This window comes from Ascidiella aspersa, chromosome 1 (genome assembly GCF_963924565.1).
Source record: "Ascidiella aspersa chromosome 1, kaAscAspe10.2, whole genome shotgun sequence".
Taxonomy (NCBI): domain Eukaryota; kingdom Metazoa; phylum Chordata; class Ascidiacea; order Phlebobranchia; family Ascidiidae; genus Ascidiella; species Ascidiella aspersa.
The window spans coordinates 32142352-32164924 of NC_139447.1; the positions used below are offsets into that span (position 1 = coordinate 32142352).

Below are 22573 nucleotides of genomic sequence, written 5' to 3' on the forward strand. Positions count from 1 at the left end.
AAACGCTGCGCTGGATCGCAAAAATTATCCCTGAAATTTCTACATTAATTTGGTATCGGATCGGCACTACCACCCTAGCATCGGACTAATACCGATACTAAGCTTGGCACCGGGTTACGGGGCCGATGAAATATAATTGGACATCCCAACTTGTGTATTCTGTTTAACCAAATCAACTAAAAGATTTGTGGAATAATGGCCGTTAGAGTAAACCTAGTTCAAATTCACCCCCAACTAGAACGCCAACTCGTATGCACACTGCTGAACAGCTGTTGTCCATATTTACTGGGTGCTGCAGCACTGTATGCTCGGACAATGCGACGAGGTATTTCGTGTGATGTCGCTTTGTCTTTGAAGCTATTGATTTTTCACCGTCGCCCCCTGTGAGTTGTTTAAAATGCGGTTATGATTGCTCCTTCGCTGAGTGGCAGTTTATAATGCGCGTTCAAATTGTGATTGTCAATAATGTGTTCCGCGTTTTGACTAAACATTTAAAACGCCGCAGGTAGCTTAATGCACAGCCACACATAAGCTTTGTACAGCTCTAACGGTTTCAAACGACGTGTTACATCCACATAAACTGACATTTTTTCTCTCGGTATACAACTTACAAGACTTCTGCAGAATACCTTTCCTACTTATCTGCGCATTGCTACAAGAAATCTATACAGGACCAGACAACTGGAATGTATTTTCAACAGGACCTCGGTCAGAAAAGTAAAAGTGGTGGCAGACTTGAAAGTTCTGGAAAGCCCTGGCTTAAAGCTCAAATGAATGTTTGGTGCGGTTAACCTCTAACTGAAAAACCAAACAATCAAAATGGTTAATTAATGACGACATATAATTGTGGGATCCGGCCAAATCATTAAAATGTCACCACCGTGCATAGATCGACATCACCGCTAAAATGTAAATTGGCATCAGAATTAGCGACCAAAAGTCATTGGTAACAGGTATGAAGGTTTCGGGTTAGTTACTGGATTTGTAGTTTAATTCCTTCATTTTACCTCCATTAAAATCCAAAATGAAATTAGTTAGACAAATTTGAATTAGGTTAACAATTGATAAAAACGGTTCACTTGTTTTGGTCTTTGTTGATGCTGTAACTTAACGACTTTCGACAACTTGTTTAACAACCAGCAGCTTAAATACTTCCCCACTAGTTTAACGTCTGACAGTAAGTTTGCATTACGTCAACATCACGGAAATTTCAATGGCGAGTTTCACCGTCTTACAAAAAGCCACCTTTATCAATCAAGTAACCCGGCAAGTAAACAATAACCAACTTCGCGTCACACGGTAAACCCGCCCGTGTATTGTATTACATTGGTCGGCCGAACTCTGCGAACTTTTTCATGTTGATTTTGTCTGATTAACGATTTCGAATCTGAATCGAGCTAAGAATTGTGTCTGAGCCGTTTTAAGCAAAATGATTCACATAGCCAATGATGAATTATTAGAGAAATGAGTCAGAAGCCGCATACAAAATTAGATGTGGACATTCAAAAGCAAAACGTTAATTAACCATGAATCTGGAACACGTTCAACTGAATGCCCCACCTGCAGTTCATTACCACGTTTGGATTCGAATGTGACATGCGGATTTCATTTCAATAACCTAAAGCCTATGCGTTTTTTTTTATTATGCGTTTGCTAAAAATATCCTAATTTATCGATTTTTGCCTCCAACCTAAATTTTATCAACCTTCGAAAAGGTGAAAAATACAAAAACCTCGTTCAGGCGAATCTCATAATTGTTTTTTGTCGAATTATCGATTTTCCAATCCGCGACTGATTAAAAAGATGTGGAAAATGATCGACAGATCGTTTAAAAATACACTTGAAACCACATTGGACTGCGGATGTAGTTTAGTTTGCCTTCTTGATTCTCCAGGAATCAGTCATCAGTGCGCAAAAAATTATCTTTGCAATGACTGCCTGAATATTGATTTTGACCACGCAACACACAAGGGCCAATTTGTTTTGGTTTAGTTCTCCATTATAACTGTCAGAATGTTTTTTTAAATGGTAAACACATTTTTAAAACAGTTCTTATGTAAAGTTGGAATTTTTTACGAAATCCAATAAAACACCACAGGAACAAACCAGGTTTAGAAATCTTACTCAATACAAAAAATGTTAAGCTAATATGAAAATAGACTGTAAGTTGAAATTGTTTACAAAATACTTTAAAATACAAACCAGGTTTAGAAATCTTAATACGAAAAAATGTTGATCCAATAATAAAATAGACCAATACAAGAAAATGTTGAGCCCCAATGGAAATATACTATCAGTTTTCGATGTGTTTTGTCACCTGTTGAAAATGCTTTTATCACGCCTCGGCCCTGATGCATTGGTGTTCTGGCAAAAATAAGCTGGCTTTGGTGCTCCTTAGTTACTAGGATTTTTTGGAAAATGTTTTTTTGTTAACTAGACTAGGTGCGGTCTTCAGTTGTATTTTTAATCTCTATTGTATTTCACATAATATAGAAACTGTCGAAACAGTTACTATGTAAAGTTAGAATTGTTCACGAAATAATATAAAACACTTAAAGATCATATAAGGTTTGGGAATCTTCAATACATAAAAGTTAAGCCAATATGAAAATAGACTGTAAATTTGGATTGTTTACGAAATACTACCATAACACTACAGATTTTACAGGATCATACCAGGTTTAAGAACCTTACTCAATATTAAATGATAAGCCAATATGGATATAGACTATGTGTTTTCAATTTGTGTTGTCGCTTGTTCGAAATGCTTTTATCACATTCACACCTCATCCCTAATGCAATGATGTCCTTGCAAATTGTAACGTGCGCCCGTTCATTTAATCGCTTTAACGAGCCTATCTCTGTACTCTATCGCAGCAAGTACTACGAGAGCACATCGATCATGTCGGATCCGGTGCGCGGCGAGATTCTATCTTCTCTGTTGGGTGAGTGAACAACGAGCTGAATGGCGTTTCCTGTCAGTACATTGACGACAACGGCGCCAGTGTCGCTGCAGTATTAGGGCGCGAACGCTAGCAGTTTTCGGTTTAATGCGCACGTTATATTGTCCCGACTTGCTGGGCGCTTTTGACTGCTGAAGCGGCAACGCTGAAAAGCAGCGGCGAGCAGTTTATTTTGGTCTGCGATTAAATAGTTCGCTGCGACTGCCAGGCCCCGCCTTTCAGTTATCGTTACTGCGCGTTCGTCGTAAGTTTATAAAAACTAAGTTTTAAAACTCCTTTTACTCTTTTGAACAATAAACTTTCGCGATTTTAGTTTAAGGTTTCTAACAACAACAAACTTGAACATTTCATTTGAAAATATTTAGTATTTGTTGTAATTTTGTGTTCAACCTTGGTTTAAAACGCAATTTACCAGTCCATTAGCCGGTTTTAATAAAAACACTATTAAGACATTACCTTATTGTGCACTCAAGTCACGTTCAATTGCCTTGTTCGCCCAATTTTTTTGACTTCAGTTTTTACGGCAAAATTTCCTTACTGAAGTGGTGCCCTTTGATTATATTTTAAAGATTTTTTTTTTGATTTTTTTGTTTGCTAGTGTAAATTATACTCGGTGTAAATAAAGACATTTTTTTACTAGTTTTATATTCATTTTTTATGTCAAGACTAAACTGAGACTTTTGTTTTGCAAACGACTTGACTGGAACTAAATATAAAGCCCTTGGTTAAATGAATTGATTACAACACTGAATGAAAAAAAAAAAAAAAAAAAAAACTACTTGCTGCATACACAATTCCACTTTTTTTGGCACTTTTTAGTTGAACCTTTTTTATTTATTTGTTTTTTACTTTTTAGTCGGTCCTTGCGCTCTCGACTTCACCAAGATGAAAACCCACGACAACTACTGGTCGGATCCTCCAGCCGGTGAACTACTGCAACGCCATCGTCTTCACAGCAGGTACGTTGTACGTATATCACAATTATTCACCAAATCCTTGTTTAGTTGCTGTTGGTAAGGATAACCAAGTGTAGATCAGACTGCTGTAATCAAGCTTGCTCGTTTGCAATCGTGTGTCTGGTGGATTCTATGTGCACAAAACTGCACATTCATTAATATAAAGAGCAACTTGTAGAAAACGCATGATTTGTCTGGCGTTTCAAAAGGTTTAATATTTTTTTTCTGCGATATATTCTGTTACACGCGACTCCAGTTTTTTTTTACTCAATTCTGCGATAACTTTTAAACGCACATTTTTTTTAATTAGTGATTTAGATTAAAAATTGAAACGTCTTGTTTTCTAGTTATAGTCAAAAAGCATCGAGCGACTTAAATTTAGGTTTTTAAAAAGCTTCAAATTTTCCTTTAAAAGCCTTTAGAAATTTTTAGAAATCAAATTATAAAATACAAAAAAAAAATTGCGAAAAAAAAAAAAATTGTGTGGCAACTCTATGCCTTACCGTTCGAAATTTACGTCGGTTTCTGTTAATTTTTCTAAGCCTGTAGCGTGTTTCTGTAACAGTTGTGTGATCGTTTGCCACATTTAACCCCAGTATAAACACAACAAGTATTTTCACCACGAATTCACGGGACCCCAAGTCTCTGACGACAACCCCAAATTGTACGATTTAAGTCTGTGGCTGGTTTGCCAAAAGTTTTCACACAGCGGGTTGCCACAATTAGAGAAATATTTTTATTTTCTTGGCCATAGCATTTCAAACTGATTTGTTTTCGAATTATATTGAGAAAATGTCGAATTTACGGTTTTCAAAATGGTTCAAATTTTGTCTTTGATTGTCTTTGATTTTTTAACTTGAAATTGTGTGGCAACCCCCAGGCACGGTACCCCAAGCTCCCCCGGGCGGCGCCTGGCCACCAACAGCTCGTCGAAGCCCCAGCACCGCCACGCGACCCAGGGGGAATCCCCGGACCGTAGCTCGTCGTTTCGCGATTACGTCGAGTCGCTTCACCAGAACTCGAAGATGACGCTGCTCTACGGCAAGAATAACGTCGTCGTTCAGCCGGTGAGCGACTTGGTTTTGGCGTTTTTTCGTCGACTTTACGTTGGTTAAATATAACAGCGTTTTCGCTTCCTTTAAAACAGTCGAAAAAAAAATCAATTTGCTTTTTACTAAACACGCTATTTTTCCTGAATTGTCGAGCAGCATAAGAGTCTGACGATTTGTTACCATAAGTTAAAAGATAAGCTTGTATTTTATTGTCGCCTTTACGTTGAAATATAACAGCGTTTTCGCTTCATTTAAAAAAGTGTTTGTTAACCTTTTTATGCAAAGACCCAAAATATTAGGAGTAAGTATAACAGCCTTGGCGACCAAATTCTCATATAACAACGTTTTCGCTTAGTTTAAAACAATGGTTGTCAACTTTTTCTTGAGGACTTAAATTACCAAAATAATAGGAGTAACTATAAGCCTTGGCGACCAAACTCTAATATAAGAGCGTGTTTGCTTTGTTCAAAGCAGTGCTGGCCAACCTTTTTTCGCAAAGACCTAAAATACTAGGAAAAAGTATAACATCCTTGGCGACCCAATTCTCTTCACTGAACTTTTTGTAAGCGAACAAAATATAAAATAAAACGCTTAAATAAGTCCAAGTTTAAGAAAGATATTAGCCATGTCTTAGTGCTGCTTTCCCCATCTTTTAGGTATTGCAAAAATCTTACACATATCCGATCTCAATATATTTAACCATTAACTACTGCAGTCGGCGACCTAACAAAATTAATCAGCAACCCAATTTTTTGCCACCTATATTGGGTAGAAGACATTTTTTTTAAATAATAAAACGGTAATACATTTGTCACGACCAAAAGGACAACGCCTACCAAGTATATATGGGTCCGTTTTATATAAACCAACATGCCACTGTTAAGACTACCTCGAACCCGGATGACGTCATTATAATAATAAACATCATAGTTACTGAAATGTTTATATTAATAACAAAGGAACGGATATATCTGTTAACGTTTTGGTTTATCTTTCTTTGCAGTGCATTTTTTTAATTTATTCCTGCATGAATTTTACCAATTTTTCTGAATTACCCTTCCAATATTGCGCATTTTATTTTAAATTCTTAAACGTAATCTAGCTAGAACTCGCGTAGACGGCCAACATGCCAAACCGTTAACTAAAACAGTAAAAAAAATTATACGTTCATTAAAGATGAGCACACTACACCTCAATGTTTTCCAAGAGCTCCATTGTAACTTGTATAGAAAACACAGCTTTATTAAGTTAAACATGTTTTTGCGCTTTGTTATTCACCTTTTTCATTTACTTCCGACATAGAAAATACGTCCAACTTTAAATTTCTTCACGAAACCCCTCCAAGCGATTTCAAAGTTTTTCGTAAACCGGATTGAACCGCCCCTTTTCTGCCTCCCCTGGCAGCACGTGGCAAAGTCAGTTTATTTACGTACCTGCTAAAAAGGAAACAGGTTAAATAATACAGTGTTTCCAAACTTTTTATGGTCACGACATCTTTCCAGTTTCGAAAACCTACGCGACCCTCCAATCAGATTACAATCATATATCATTTAGCTTTTTATATTTTGAGACCAATTGTATTTCTCTGAATCGCCTATTAGACAGGGGCTATGATTAAGGCATTGATTAAAAAGAAGAGTATCCCTTATTTCAAAAATAAAACTGGTTCACTGAAGCAAGCTTCATCAACACAATTTTTAGACTGGAGGTTGTTCTTTCTTCTACTGCTAAACATTCGTATTTTTTCTTGTTTATTTTTCGTCTAACAAACAGTACACTGCGACCCCTTGGACCAGTGCTTCTTAAATTATTTAGTTTTGTTCACCCCTAGCATCTATCTCCAGATTTCATTCACCCTTGTCTCATGATATGATAAAACTATCTCGTCTATATATAACAGCACAAAATGAACACCCGGAATATCCGCCCTGCTCGCAAGCTATCATCCATTTCTGACGGTTCACCCTTATTCACCCCGTTTGGTTGGTTCACCCCTGAAAAAAATTATTCACCCTGGGGTGAACCATTCACCTGATTAAGAAACACTGCCTTAGACAACCTGTTGCAGCCCTTTGAATTGATGGTCGCGACACCCAGGTTGGGAACCACTGGGTTTAAACAACCGTTTTTGTGCTGGTGATTGTTTGGAAAAAACAGGCTGAAACGAAAACTTCGCTGTCTTTCCCTACAGCGCGAGGACGTCGGAGCAATCCCCGGCTACCTCTCTTTGCATCAAGAGATCAGCAGCCTCGTGATAAAGTGGACGCCCAACCAGCTTATGAACGCACCGCCAGCCCAAAAGTCCGGCGACGAAAAAACGGCCAACGGCGAAGTTGTGGCTAGCGAGCCTACAGATTCCAGGTACGTCGTTTCTTTATTTCTCTGTTTAATTTGTACCATTTTTGTTGTTTTGTTTGCCTGCTTGTTTTTTTTTTATTTGTTTTAGCCGTTTCCGTGTGTAAATTATTATCACGTAGTCTAGTACGTGTTCGTTCTGTGTTTTCAAAGTTAGGGAAGGAAAATTTTGCTTGTTCTTCATATCGAACGCGTTTTAAAACCGTTTGTATTTTTCAAATTACATAATTTTTGTATAAATGTGACTGAAAATTTACCCGCCTTCTAACATCTTTTAATAGTAATCCATAATGCTCCATAAACGATTTTTACTTCACAATCAAAAATTCGTTTTGAAATACAGACATTTCCAAAAATCCGTTTTGCATATATATTGCCTGCTTTAATAATTCCTTGTTCATATTTTGTCATTGAGCCACTGATCTGCAACACGGTCACGTGACCTCGTATCGTGCTGCGATTGGTCGGACTGCAATCGTGTTTTTTTTTGCTTGAATATGTCTTATTGCAGCGGCACGGTGCGTGTGCGTAACGTGAGGGAGGTCCCACTCAAACGGACCAAATCAGAACGCAGCTCTAGGTAAGAGGATAAATTCGATCCGCTTAAAAAATTTGTGTGTAATGAATAACTTCGATTTTTTTGGTAGTACTAGAAGTTAAGATTTACATCTTGTATATTGAGCTAACTTAGACTCTGTTTTGTTACATTTAAAAATGTAAAGCTTCTCTTTTTTAACAAGCATTTTGACGAAACCTATAAATACTTTTTTTAACAAAATTACTTAACAATTATTTTTTAACAAAACCAATAATATTAGAAGTATGCACATCCTGATTTATTTTTTTAACTTATAGAAACAAAATTAATTTACATTTTTTTTGCTTAATTGTCCATCACTAAAATAAGATTAAAAACTAAATTTCTTTGTCTTTGTTTTAAATTTAGATAGTAGAACAGAAAATAAAATATTTGCCCAAAAATATCGCATTATTTTGGTCAAAAATATCGCATTATCGTTACTCGGTAAAGTCGAAATAGTTTTTTAAAAAAAATGCGCTATATCATGCAGGCGTAACTTTACCAACGGTCATCAAAATACAAAATTCGTACCGTAGAAAATGTGATGAGAAACTCGTACAGTGCATGTTTTATCGATTACCGCACCCGTGTGAAATATGAAGTCGGCCGGTGACCTGTGTTGGCCAGGCAGCCACTATCGATGTCCGCATCTAATCTCCGACTCAACACAGGGTGCTGGAGATTTGACGCATGTCATCCTGTGTTGTGCATGTAATCTGCTTGTACCCAACACTGTAGGCCGCATGCTGCGCTCTTAAAATACCATTCGAAAATGCAATATCTTCGTTGTTTTACACCAACGGCTAGGGACGTCCGGTACTTGGCATTTTTTTCCAATTCCGATACCCGATAATTTGGGCAAAACTTATCGCACTCCGATGCGATACCAAATGACGTCATAATTATCCTCAAACAAGTAAATTGATGAAATTAAATCTTTCAGTGGTGATCAATTGAAACGTTCATTGGTTGTTAATCCGAAAGGTTATTAAACCGAAATTTGGTTTAGCGTTAAGACGTTTACCACCAGTTGTTATCTTTTTTTGTCTTGATAAATTTACCTTCAAGGTTGGAATCGCTGTTTTTGATTACAAATTTAGGCTGAATTTGCTATATTACTCTGGTATCGGATCGGCACCGATACCAAAACCATAGTATCGGACGAGTACCGATACTACCACTTGCCATCGGGCATTCACATTCCTTCCTATGGCGTTTCCCACATAGCGTTACATCACTTCATGCCAGTATTTTTGGCAGCCTCCTTTATTTTGTAAACAGAATTCCCGCCCGTTTCTCCTTCAGGCCACATAACGTGACGTCTCGTTGGCCAGCTGGTTTATTTTACCGAATTTTACTCCCATTTTTAGACGGAGCCGTCAGCTGCTGGTCCGATTACTTGGCCTTGCTGCGTTTTAATTGGAAAATTTATCCGGATACTTGTAGAAGGGGAATTTAAGACGTACGCCACATTTTTGGCCGTTTTTGCACAAACCTTATCCTTTAATGGACCGCCTATGCAGCTTTTAGCAGATCACACTACAACTGATAATATTAATCGTAGTTTACGTATTTACTCGAAAAGTTAAAGTGGCTATAACCGTGCAGAAACCTCTTTATCCCCTGTAATAGCGCCAAGGTGCTTCCGGGCATGAATAATTGAGGGAAAGCTCTCTTAACCGTCGTTGCTTTTGTGGTCTTGACCTTAGCATAATTGTCTGGCGGCCTTTTCTCCCGGTAATCTAAATTTGGATTGGTTTTCTTGGATTATTTATTTTCTTAAATACCTTTATCTGCAAGGTTGTCTTGGAATAATATCGGAAATATCTTTATTTGCAAGAGTAATTTATTTTGCAAAAGTTTGATACCAGGGTTTTAAAGTGATTCAGCATTCGTATTTTTTATTACTAATACTTATAGTTGAGTTTCGAAAATTCATTTGTCACACGCTCTTCCTTAAGGTATTTTGCCATCGCTTGAATCCAAATTTCTGCTTTAAATTAATGTCGAAAACATTTTTTTATCATTTTAAATACACATTATACTGATTAGTTTGAACAATCGAAAAAAATCTCATGGTTAAAACGAAATATTCGATCTTGAGGTTTCTGGCTTGTTTAAAAGGGTGCACCCCTTAAGGCAGTGGTTCTCAGCCGGGGTGCCGCGGCGCCCTGGTGTGCCATTTTTAATGCTCAAGGGTGTCGATATGTATTTAATATTTTTTTAGTAATCTGATTTTGCTCAATTGGTAAGCTTCTTGACACAACTATTTGTGTTTGGAGACCACATTTGTGTTTTAGAGATTAAATGACATTTTCCTACATTTTTTATTGTGTTGTTCCAACGTTTTAGTTGATTGTGTTGTTCCAGTTCCATTTATAGTGACATCTCAGTAAAATAATTCGAGTCGGCGTGCCGAAAATCTATTAATTATTTTTGAGAGGTGCCGTTAGCCATAAAAGGTTAAGAATCACTGCCTTAAGTGCTGTGACTCATTTTTGTTAAGCGAAAATACATCAAATCGTTGACGAATCTTTTTCGCTTCGCATTCGCCGTCCTTGAAAAAAAAATGCAAAAGGTGTTTTTGCTCCCGTGCAGCGAATTACGTCGAATGCAATTATCGTTGCGCGTCTATGGCGTCCACTTGAATAATTCATGCCAAGGGCAAACGGGGAGCTTCGTGCAATGCTGTGCATACGGAGATACGCGGCGATCGATCAGAAATAAACCCGAACCTTTCATAGGCACCGCGCTTGAAAAGTCGATACCTGTGACGTGGTGAATACGCTCCGTCCTCGCTCGCAGATTGACTTTTATCATTACGTTGCGGCTATCTTTTTTATCTGTGTCGTTTTTTCGGTCATATCGTGCCCATGAGTTCGATTACGTCGTTTTTGAAAACTAATGGATTCGATCCGACACTGAATGCTTCATCAGTGTACAGGAATTTATTTATAACACAATAGCTTACACAAGTGGATTTATATCTTAATTCGAATGAATCTAAACAATGTTATTGAAACAGAAATACCATCAGTGTGAGTTAAACATCATTACCGAACACTTGTAAGTAACTCACAATATGAGCTCCTACCGCGACAAGGTAGTAACCCAAATGCCGTAAGGACAACTACAATGTCAAGGCACCATGTGCTCAGTGACCTTTGACCGTTTGGCCGCAAGTAATAGATCACTTACATAATTAAATAGATCATAAAGCATTTACATCAGAATGCGCTTTAGCAACTCACTGTTAATCTTAGCAGTTTTCGTGGGTAACACATAGCCTTTATAAAAGCATCACAGCATACCTATCACCGCTGGAAGTAATGCTTTTTCGATCACGCCGTGGATTAAAATGGAAGGAGGCTAGCGGCTTACTATGGAGCCCCTGGGAAACTTGTTTTAGATGTCATCATTATGCGTCAAAGCCCGATATATGCGAAAATATATTATTTTTTCCTTGATGTTTTTGCCTTTTAGGCTTTACCCTGTCGAAATCCGTAAAACCTATAGAAAGGTTTGCTTAGTCCAACAACCGGTATATAAAAGGATGCTGTATTAAACAATTCGTATATATGTTGAATTGATCTTTTATATCGTACTTTATTGTAAGAAACGCATACATACGTTTTCAACAAATGTGAATTAGCTCGTCTGAAGTCGCTTTGACCAACGATTGCGGCTTTCGGATAAAGCCGTCACAGAAAAAAACAAATCTCTTGATCAATGATGCAAGCATGCAAGGGTAAAAAAGCTTGTGAGTTTGAACCTCTCTGGAGGCTAGTTGTTTTTCTAGCCTTTCTTGCTTGCATCATTGATCGACAGATTCGGTTAGTATGCTAGCTTTCGGTGTACTTTATTGCAAATAACGCTTTCCAAAAATACAACTTTTTACTAGTGTAACCAAGATATGATCTTCGTGACAAAGCAGTCATCCAAATATAAACTGTTTTCTTATTCAGATTTTCGTTATAGTAAACCTATCGCTCGAAATTTCAAATTTCTTGCAGCTCATATTGGGAATTCGCGATCTCTGTAGCTGTTCGGGACGTGGTTTACCTACACTGCCATCAACAAGGTACCGGCGTAAACATTACCTTTGATATAATCTTTAGATGCCCCTTAAACGAGAATCGTTGTCGATGTGTTTCAACCGTTATCTTTTAGGTCACGATAATGTTATAATTAATTATTCTTCTGTATATACGTCATGGAGCTTGATTAGCTGTGTTCATCAGATAAACATAACGATTTGTTCGTTTTGCTGTAGCACTGCTTATAAACTGATAAGGTTTTTAGCTTTTCATCTCACCAGTAAACTATTTTTTATTCCACTTGCATTAAAAGCGGAAAAATGCTGATTTTTTTTCACATTTAGTGTTGGGTGCAGCCTTGACTTACAAAAGAGAAGTTTAAGTGGCATATTATACCATACCGCGTTAGGTTTCACGATTAAAAATTTTTCCAACTCAAAATTATAAAAAGAAGCTCTTGCGGTACTTTATTTTATCCGAAGTGTTAACTTCCTGTACAGGTTGTGTTGCTTAGGGAATGCACAACACCACGCTCAACACCACGCAAAATAAAACTACAAAATTAACAGAAGGTAAAAAGGAGATCGTTTTACTTTGCGTTGTGCTGAACATGGTGTTGGTGCATTCCCAGATTAAGGCATACTATATAGTTAGCCGAAACGTCGGACAAAGTAAAAACTACCGAAAAAGCTCGTTTTTAATGCTATGCTTGATAGCAACAGCATATATATAAGTATTTAAAAAACCCGTCACGTAAACAGAAAAGCATTATAGTTCATACTAAAATGCTGTGTCTTAAATAGAGTCCAACAAATTATCCCAACTAACGTTGCCGCCATTTTAGCGTCGGAAAAGATGGGTACCCTGGTCCTGGTGGGTCAGGATGGGGTCCAGTGGCCCCCGATCCGCTTCCCACCCGGAGGACACCTGCTCGCCTTCCTCACTTGCCTGGAGACGGGACTCCTTCCTCACGGATACCTGGATCCTCCACTCTGGTCACAAGAGGGAAAGGTCAGTAATAGGGAGACCTTTCAATGCTTTGTTCGTTTGTTGCGGTACTGCTGCTTTTTTGAAACATTTTTGTGAAGACAGAATTGAGGCAAGATAAAAAATATCCCTTGCTTCCGGCACACTATCGTGAAAAACTTATGACTTAAAGTTTTTAAAGCAAAAATGTGTTTTTTTTTTTTTTTGGTAATTTGTATAATGGGGTGCACAACCTGCGGCCGTTTACTATAACTTTCGCGGCCATATTTAAACTTATCACCAGATTGGATGAGACCACTGTGACTGTGAGCAGAGGCGGATCTAGGAGCCACCTGGCCATGCCCTCCCAAAAAATGTATTTTTTGTGGACTTCACTATGTCAATACATTTTTTTCGCTCTTCGCGCGAATTTCTATTTGTTTCTATTGTGTCGATTTTACATTATAATATGACTTGTATTCCAATAAGTTACTGGTGTAACGATTGTCACAACAATCCTTGTAAGTATTGAACAAGCTAAAAAGTAACTTCAGCGGAGATTTGATTGCACGTTCCCTCAATAATACCACACACGAAACAATGGGTCCCGAGCTTTAGCCATTTCGGTTCACCTGCTCTACACTCAATATGGTTGGCAATTTTTTAAAAATAAATCCAGTTTATACACTGCTTCCATAATTACAATACACAAAGCAGCGTATCAAAGCCACCTAGTCACCAGGCGTTTTGCTACAGAAAATGGCGCTCCATTCATACCGGTCACCATATTTGAAAGCTTTGCATTCATCAGGGCAAGGTGTTTCCCCATCTCCGACGTAAGACCAACCAGAAGTCGAATACGAGCAGCGATCAAGCGGATGAGCCCACCGACTTCGTGTTTCGAGTCAATTCCTCTTCCGACAGCAGTTGTGAGTTTTACGTTTTCGTCTCGTGGCTGTAGCTTTTCGGGTTTAGAACCCAATGTTGAAAGTGAATTTCCCATTCCTTCATTCCTTGTGTGTCGTTTTGTCCCACGATCTTGAACTTAATTTTTTCCCTACACTTTCAATTTAGCCAAGACAGGGTTCTTTTGTATTTGAATTGGCTTGGACCTAGGTCGGCATACAGTTTTTAGAGCTGACTTTATAAAGTTTCGTCATAGATTAAGTAAACCTGAGAAATCGTCTGTTTTACGTTCAAAAATGTAAAACTTTAATAAATCTATATCCATTCGATGGAAAGGCGGCAAAAGTCTTTCATTCAATTTTTGAAATTATAAACTATATAATTAGGCCGTGAACCCCCTAATACTAGTCCACCTAACCCAAAAGTGTCTAGTACCCCAAGGGGTCCATGGACCTCAGTTTAAGAACCCCTGAGCTATGAGGGGTTCTCAAACTTTTTTGTGGGCCCTAAAATACATGTTTGTTTTGCTGTGTGTTCAGCACGGCATGGTAATTTAAACGTTTTTGTTCGACATTTTAGCAACATTTTGAAATTTTCGATGGGGTTTTATGGACTCCTTAAAACCCGTTCATCCATAATTTCCAGTTCAAGAACCCCTGATCCAACACTTTATGCCAAAGGTTCTTTCCTTTGCCTATGTGCGCGCCTGTAAACAATTTAGCAAATGGCAAAAACAGAAATGCATGGTGGTCACCTAAAAGAAAGTACAAACGTGCCGAAAGTGCAACGAAAAAAACAAACAATAAACGTGCCAAAAGTGTAACAATTGTCAGCAGACCTGACGTTAAAAACTATTCCCTAACATTTTTCCGAATTTAAAAAATTAGATCTAGCAAATGTAAGTCTAGCTTGTCATCTGGAAATTTTCAGTAAAGTAGCATAACCTTGTATTGTAACTACTGCTCGTTCCATCTTTCCACCTCACCACTAACCTCTCTCTCTATGTGTCACCTCCATCTCGCGTCACTTGCATGTTGTTCGTTTTTGCCTTTAGATGTGGTGTCGTCCCGTTTGCCCCGGCCGCCGCCTGCTCCGCCCAAATTCGACCTTATGGACTCGATTTTCACCCTACCCTCCCTCATCGGGGGCTCCATCAGCAGGCCCCAGCCCCTTTCGGCTGCCCGATTATCCCTCTCCCTTCCGCCGCCGCGCACTAGCGCCATCTCGCGGTCGGTGGTATTCCGCCGCGAGCTCTTGCCTGCCTCAAGTGCCGACCCGGTGGCGGTGCAGCCGGTTTGCATGTGCAGTCGGTGCGTTGCCGGCTCGACCAATCACAAGCGCGCACGTCACTCCACCAACGGCCAGGCGAACGGTTCGCCGAAGAAGACAGGTGTCTGTTTTTAAGAACCATTTTTTTATTTTATTTGAGTTGCATTCTGAACCAGGCCTGTTCCCCTCGAATTCAGAGAACAGCCATTAGGTAACCTAAAATTGAGAATAATCTTACACCTGGGCCAACTTTGGCGCGCTAAGATAACGTGTCATATCTCTAGAAGTTGTGCCGCTAATGAACTGAAATTTTCACACAAATCTTGTGTTTGCTTTAGCAATCCAGAAATCTCACTTTTAGCAAATTTGATAAAATATTAATTTCCGTAAGATTCATAAGATATGACTACGAATGTTCAAAGTATGTACAGTCCCAGAGAATGAAAGACACACATAAACATATGTGTTTAATAACATCTGTGATCTAGCCCCTCGGAAGTTGCTTTATGACCAACGATTACGGCTTCCGTATCAATTGTACACCGAAAAGCCATCGCAAACTCGCCGAATCTGTCGATCTATGATGCTCTGCTTGCATCTGCTTGCAAGCAGAGCATCATAGATCGACAGATTCGGCGAGTCTGCGATGGCTTTCCGGTGTACTACAGTCCCAGAGAATTCTAGATTTAGGTTTTGAATATAGAATAACGAATCCAGAATACCGAATCCTAGTATATATTCAATCTTGCTTTTAGCCAAAAAATTGAATTTAACATTCACAACATATGACACTCGGAAAATCTCAGCGCGTCAAGTTGGCTAAGGTTGATCTTACGGGGTACTTGTAATGAGCTATTTACAACTCGTTGTTATGAATGAGACTTCACTACTGCCTATGTTTTTGTTGTTTAGAAATGCATGTTATTTTTATATGTCGTTGTCCCTCACTCATGTAACCACATTAAACTTTATGAACATAGTAAGGCTTGCATGATTACAACTTTACTAGGTGCCGTCACCGACATCGTTGCAGAAACTATCAGTGCTGTTATACTGCGATACATGGCGAATCTTTACACACAAAAAATTAGCCGACGACCAAACGACTAAGCTAACGGCTCTATAATGTTTTTTATCACTATATATATTTTTAGCACGCTATTTTTTTTTATCACTATATTTGCAAAAAAAATAGTTATAGCATATATTAGCAAACAAACGTTTCTATCGCTTTTTTCGTCCCTTAAATTTTAACTGACAATTATGTTTTTGAATTGTGTAGTTTTTAAGTATTTTATGAAACAAGGGCCACCCTGGCCTATAAGTCAAACACATTCCGTTTCCTATCCGGGTATGACAGCATGTACTACGCATACTGCCTATAGCTTCTTTTAAGCCAACCTTTCGAACCCCTTGTTCAGTTACATGGGACTCTTCGGACGGCTTCGTCCCGCACCTGGACATGTACTCGTGGGACCAGAGCCGTCCTCGACACTACGACAACCCCGCCACCAGGAGCGCTATATCGCCGTCTTCGTCAGGGTAAAAAGTTGCACTTGCGTATATATTTCTTAGTTAAGAGTTACACGCACCTAGGACCGTCGCTTCCCTGTTAAATCGGTTTCCTGGTTACTTGGGCTAAAGGTGTGTTGTAGTTTTAATATGTGAACTGTTTTTCGGTGTGATAGTTTAAGGTTAGGAACATAAAAGGGCATTCAGTTTAAGGTACTTTGTTTAGGCGTCTGGAATAACGCACGTATTTTTATTAATATTTGAAGAAATAGTCAAGATTGATTCAAAACTTGCTAAAACTAGTTAAATTCAACATATTTTTCGGAATGTACGGCTATTTAAATAGAGAGTATGTTGGATTTCATAAATAGACAAAGGTTTCGGTTAACGCTTTAGCCATGATAAGTGTGGCATAATTTGATGAATATGTCCACGATATTCTTCATTTATATAGTCTTCAAACTTTTCTATAAACTACCTAAGTAAATTTCGATTTCCCTTTACACTACATAAGTTTAAAAGACTGTCTATAATCTCCATCTTTTTCAACCAGCAATAATACATTTACATAGGTGACGCATTGCAGCGCTAAATGTTCTTGGTATTCTTACTTTTCAATGATTTGGGGTGCCAATCCGCCTACCCTCTCGAACTCACTAAACTACTGCCCCTCCAAACTTAAAGTTGATAGACAAACGTTTGCCTGAGTTATACTGATCTAGTAGATTTTTGCACGTTCAGAAGCAAATTTAAAGTCGTAACAGCAAAAAAATATCATTTTTTTTATTTCACCCGGTTGGGATCCAACTTTCGACTTTGGGAACTCGCTAATCTAATGTTCGTCTAAAACTAAAGGTGTTTTCCCAGTGAATAAACTTTTACTGATACAATCGATTTTCTCAGCTCTTCCCTGCGCGTCTTGTGCGACACCATGCGGCGTCAGATAATATCCCGTGCTTTCTACGGCTGGCTGGCCCACTGTCGGCACCTGTGCACCGTGCGCACCCACCTCTCGGCCCTGGTCAACCCCGACATCGTCGCCCCCTCTTACCCCACTGACGTCACGCGTGGCATCGATGACGTCACTTGGAAACAGCTCTCGAGCGACGGGGTGGGCGTACTTATGTGTTTTAATATAATGATGAATAGAGATGTTGGAGCTGATGCCTGATGCCTAGTGGTAGTATCGGTTATCGTCCGATACTAGGGATGTATCGGTGACGATCCATACCTAATTAATATAGGAATTTATCTTGAAATTTAAATATGTCAAAAAAGTGGGTTAACAATTTGAGGTAACTTGAACTTTTTCACGGTAAAGCAAATTGTGTTCTTATATTCTAGAACAAAAATAGCTCTAAACGTGTTATTTACATAATTTTGCTTGTTTCACCATATTAATGACCTCTTTGGTTTTGGATCGCGATACTTTTTGTCCAAAATATCGGGTATCGCTTCGCAATAAGATGTCAGGTATCAGACATCCCTAATCATGAACAAATAGGAATGAATACCTGTTAGAAATACAGGAATGATCACCTGTTACACTTTAATACTATTCCATCGCCTTTTATATTTTGGTTGGCCATTATATTAATGTAGGAGTTTCAGTCATGATTTGCAATCCAACGCACCGACTACCTTAAAATTTAAATATATCAAAAATCCTAGGTCAACAATCTTATTCACGTATTATCATATTATGTCATAGAAACCTTAAACAAATATACCTTTGAACGATTTAATTTCACAATTTTTGTTGTTTAAGCATAATAATGACGTCATTTGGTATCGGATCGGATTGGATCGCCAAAAATGCCAAAAATATCGGACATCGGTATCCCAATAGGATGTATCAGACATCCCTGATCATAAACTAATAGGAATGAATACCTGTTAGAAATACAGGAAGGGTCACCTGTTACACTTTAATACTATTCCATCGCTTTTCTTACAAAAAAATGAATAAAAAAACTATATACCGTTTTTAGTTAATAAATTTACGATCCGCCTAACACTGCGTAAAAGCCTGCCTTGTTCTTTTTATAGACGCCAGGGAGCTTTGACGAGATGATGCGTCACGTTTACTTCGGCGGCATACAGTCGCACTTGCGCGCCACCGTGTGGCCGTATCTTCTCAAGCACTACCCGCCAGGTAGCGACAAAGAGCAGCGATGCGCGATCGACGAATCAGCTCTAAATGAATACGAGAGCATCAAAAAGGAATGGCTGGCTGTAGAAGCCATTATTGTTCTGGTAAGAAGTAAATATTTCGTTTGTTTTAATTGTTTTGTACATGTTATTAATTTTTTTAGGCCAAAACTAATTGCGGGTTTTTTACCAAAAAATTCCTCAACAGTCTCGTTAAGTCAATGAAACATTCACACATATGTGTGTTAATATCTGAGATCTAGCCCTTCGAAGCTGCTTTTTGACCAACGACTACGGCTTACGTATAATTAGTACACCGAAAGCCATTGCAGACTCACCGAGTCTGTTGATCTATGATGCAAGCAGGGCAGACTAGAAAAACAACTAGCCTGCAGTGAGGTTCGAACTCACGACCTCCGGTCAAGCCGGGACCGTCGCTCTACCAACTGAGCTATGCAGGCTCAGAAGGGAACGAGTCGAGAAACAACCATACGCCAATGCTTGCTCAATTTGTTAGTACAAGCAACCTCATTGAAGGGGATCCACAGTACCTAGATCTCAGATATTAACACACATATGTGTGAATGTTTCATTGAATAAATGATATGGCTACCATTGATTTGGCTGTGTTCTATTTTAAACCTATCCAAAGACCCTGTACACATTGTGAATTTTCTGTTATTAAGCCATTCTGAAGTCGTACGGACCAACTATAACGGATTGTACTAAAATCCTGATTTGCCCGACTGGTTTCGGTGAGCCATTCCGAAGGCGCCCGGTTGTCGTTATATAATAAAAACACAATTCAAGGCATGGCAGACAGGGTTTCTAAGTTTCTATGTATTGCAGCGCGACCAGGAAGGTACAAGTTCAGCAAAGTCGTCGCACTCTTCTGCCCGTTCCACATCTGCCAGTGATATGCAGGTTGGTGCTGCTTACCTCTTTTGGTTTGTGCGAGTTAACTCGAAGTAAAGCGAATTTGGCTTCGTTATTTGAAACGCAAAATATGTGCATTTGTTCGAAATGCGCCGATGTTTTACTCGGTACTCGGTTTAAACCTTTAAATAACCAAATAAGTGCATAATTTTGCTATACCTTTGTTTATAATGTATTTTTGTTGAAAAAAATAGACAATTTGCGCCTGCTGGACAACAAATAGTCATTTGTTCAATGCTATAAGTAAAGTAGAATTTCATGGAATACACTGTCATATTGTTTTTTATACAGCCAACCTTCTATTTCCTTTCTCTGCATTGCTTTTTTTGCTTGCTTTGAAGTGAAGTCATCTTAAATGCGTAATAAAAAATAACTTAACATTTTAACGCGTAGCATTTCGGGTTGACCTGCTTGGAAATTAGTACCTATGCCATTATACTCTCTGTTTTGATTTTGTTACACTATTTGCCTATACTTTCGTTTTCAGCCGCGCTTTATGGTCAAGCAACAATCGTCAATCGTCAGTGACGTATTTCAACCGGATCCTGACGTCATTCCTCCAAGCTCACCAATCGTTGAGGTAATGTGACGAAAGAACTTAACTTGCAATTCTTAGTTATTTAGTGAATGAAACCAGTACGTGAGGGTCTATAGTTCTGCATGAATTGATAACTATTTTTTTTTTCAACAAGGCTAATTAAGGTTTATAAATAACCTGGATGGGCAAAATGCGCTTTGTTCCAATTTGCAATTTATAAAGATATTTTTGCAATGTCCAACTTTTCGTCTTTACGCGATCACTTTATCGAATTATCCGGTTTAAAACCAATTTATTTAATGCTATGTTCTTAACCTGTAACATAGCGTACTAAGGGTAGCGAACAGGTCTTTGAATCTTTAAATGTCTGTGAATATTTTTAAATTAATTGCATCTTGAAGTCTTTAAATTTTTTATGTGTGCGGCTTAAGTTATATATTTAGAAATAGTGCCGTGATTAAACAAATTTTTAAACTATTTGTTATTGTATTGGCAGTGTTATTTAGACTGTCTTGTTTGTACTAAAAATGATCCAATTTTAGGTTTTTAAAAATTTAAAAATTTTCTTTAAAAAGTCTTTGTAATGTCTTGAATTTGTTTCTTAAAAATGTGTTGCAATCTTGTAACAAGTTTAAGGCTTCTGTGTAAACAATTCACTATATTCTTTGCTACGGCTTTTCTTCCGGAGTAAGATGCTTAACCCCGCATTGTTAAGCGTTACTGTAATTATGTTTATGTGTTTTTGTGTTTATGGATTTATTGTGTTAACAGTGAATGTCTCTCACCATCGATGCACTTTCACAACCAATGTAAAAAGTTGCGCGACTTATTAATTCATCTTTGCATTTTCTGTACAGCAAGACACCTTCCAGATCATAAACGAAGGCGATTCGACGCAGGAACCCAACGGGGAATCCCAGAAAACGCCCCGCCGGACCCAAAAACGTGGTGCCGCGGTAAGCTAAACTTGAAAAGCAAACTTAGAGGGCAATTATTGGAAATCAAAAATGCTTGTCGCAGCTGTTTTAGACTAAAACTAAAGATGGTAGTGGTAAACTCAACTTTTTTTAGCAATCAAATTGGTATTACTATAGCTTCCGAATCATGTGTTTTGGGGCGACTTTAGTGCCCGAACTTAAAAAAAGGCTATTTTAAGTACTTGCAGCCGTATTCGTTTTATATTCTCATAGATATGTATGCATTAAGCAAAACCTTTCGAGTCGCGCCTTTTTCAGCGCTCTAGATGTTTCGTTTTCCTCAAAGAAAGTGTTTTGTTTCAAAACCTTATGTCTCGTCTCTGATTGGTCCGCAGTCGTCCGACAGCAGTCACGTGCCCTACTCGTCGATGAGCTCGGCCCAGTCGATTGACGGAATTCCATCTTTGTCACTCAAAAGCTTCAGTATCGACGAGATCGATGTCATTCCCGAAGAAAGGTGAACTGAATTTTGCCTTAAAGAGTCAACGTTTTGTTGAAGCAGTTTAATTTTTTTTAAGTTAACCCTTGCAGCCTGAACTACTGCCTGCAGAAGTGCATTTTTTTCGCACAAGGTATCAAGTATAACGCTAAAATTTAGATGACATTTTTTAAAAACAGATTTCTTTCGCGTTTTGGTCGTCCAGAAAAAATCATAAAAACATGTTCTGTTTAATTTTTAAATTGATTCTGACGTTTTTGGGATAAAAAACTCAAAAAAATACCAATTTCACTTTACAGTGGTGAAGAACGTTTGGACACATCAAACAGTTTATCACGAGGTGAGTGCTTTTGTTCCCTTCAGTTAACAGTAAAAATGACAAAAAAAATTTGTTGTTGTTGAGTTACAAATCCTAACGAGTTTGTCGAAGTTGTACAAAAACACAGATTATATGATTTAGGAAAATTTTTAGTACTAAACTATTTTTGAACATTTATAAAAGTTGTATTTTCATTAAAAATAACATTAATAATATTAAAATAATCTTTCTTTGGTCTTTTTATATTTTCTTTTTCGTAAATATTCTGGCTTCTTTCGTATTGAAATTGCAAGAAAACCTATGTATTGTGTTCCAAAAAAGTAATATTTCATTAGTTGTTCACTTTATATATTAATATCTAAACCTATTAGTTTTATATTTTTATGAAGCACCTTTTTCATCCACAATATTAAATTCCATCCTGTTGGATTTACTTTTTGTGCTATACTTTGCTATTTGCGTACGTATCATGTCTCATTTTACATGTATATTGTATATAAGATATCTAATTATATATATATTATGATGCTTGTGTAAAATTTATTAGACGAATCTGCCAGCCCTCATCTTAACCCTTCCGAAGACACATACACGGTAAGAATCTTATTGAGGACTGT

At 38.0% G+C, this 22573-nt stretch overlaps 1 protein-coding gene and 1 non-coding gene across 2 annotated transcripts in view; one reads left to right on the top strand and one right to left on the bottom strand.

Annotated features, from left to right (window-relative positions):
- LOC146169809 (small G protein signaling modulator 2-like) overlaps nt 1-22573 on the top strand; it is a 38069-nt gene that overhangs the window by 10810 nt on the left and 4686 nt on the right. Inside the window, 15 exon segments of the mRNA XM_083389953.1 lie at nt 2878-2945; nt 3820-3922; nt 4800-4986; nt 7163-7332; nt 11920-11987; nt 12788-12954; nt 13721-13838; nt 14870-15205; nt 16506-16626; nt 17500-17707; nt 18646-18852; nt 19597-19671; nt 20171-20263; nt 21079-21177; nt 21534-21690. Of these exon segments, the coding sequence (XP_083246079.1) occupies nt 2878-2945; nt 3820-3922; nt 4800-4986; nt 7163-7332; nt 11920-11987; nt 12788-12954; nt 13721-13838; nt 14870-15205; nt 16506-16626; nt 17500-17707; nt 18646-18852; nt 19597-19671; nt 20171-20263; nt 21079-21177; nt 21534-21690 (2177 nt within the window).
- Trnaa-ggc (transfer RNA alanine (anticodon GGC)) lies at nt 19134-19208 on the bottom strand. Its single transcript has one exon. It is a non-coding gene; the product is annotated as a tRNA-Ala (tRNA).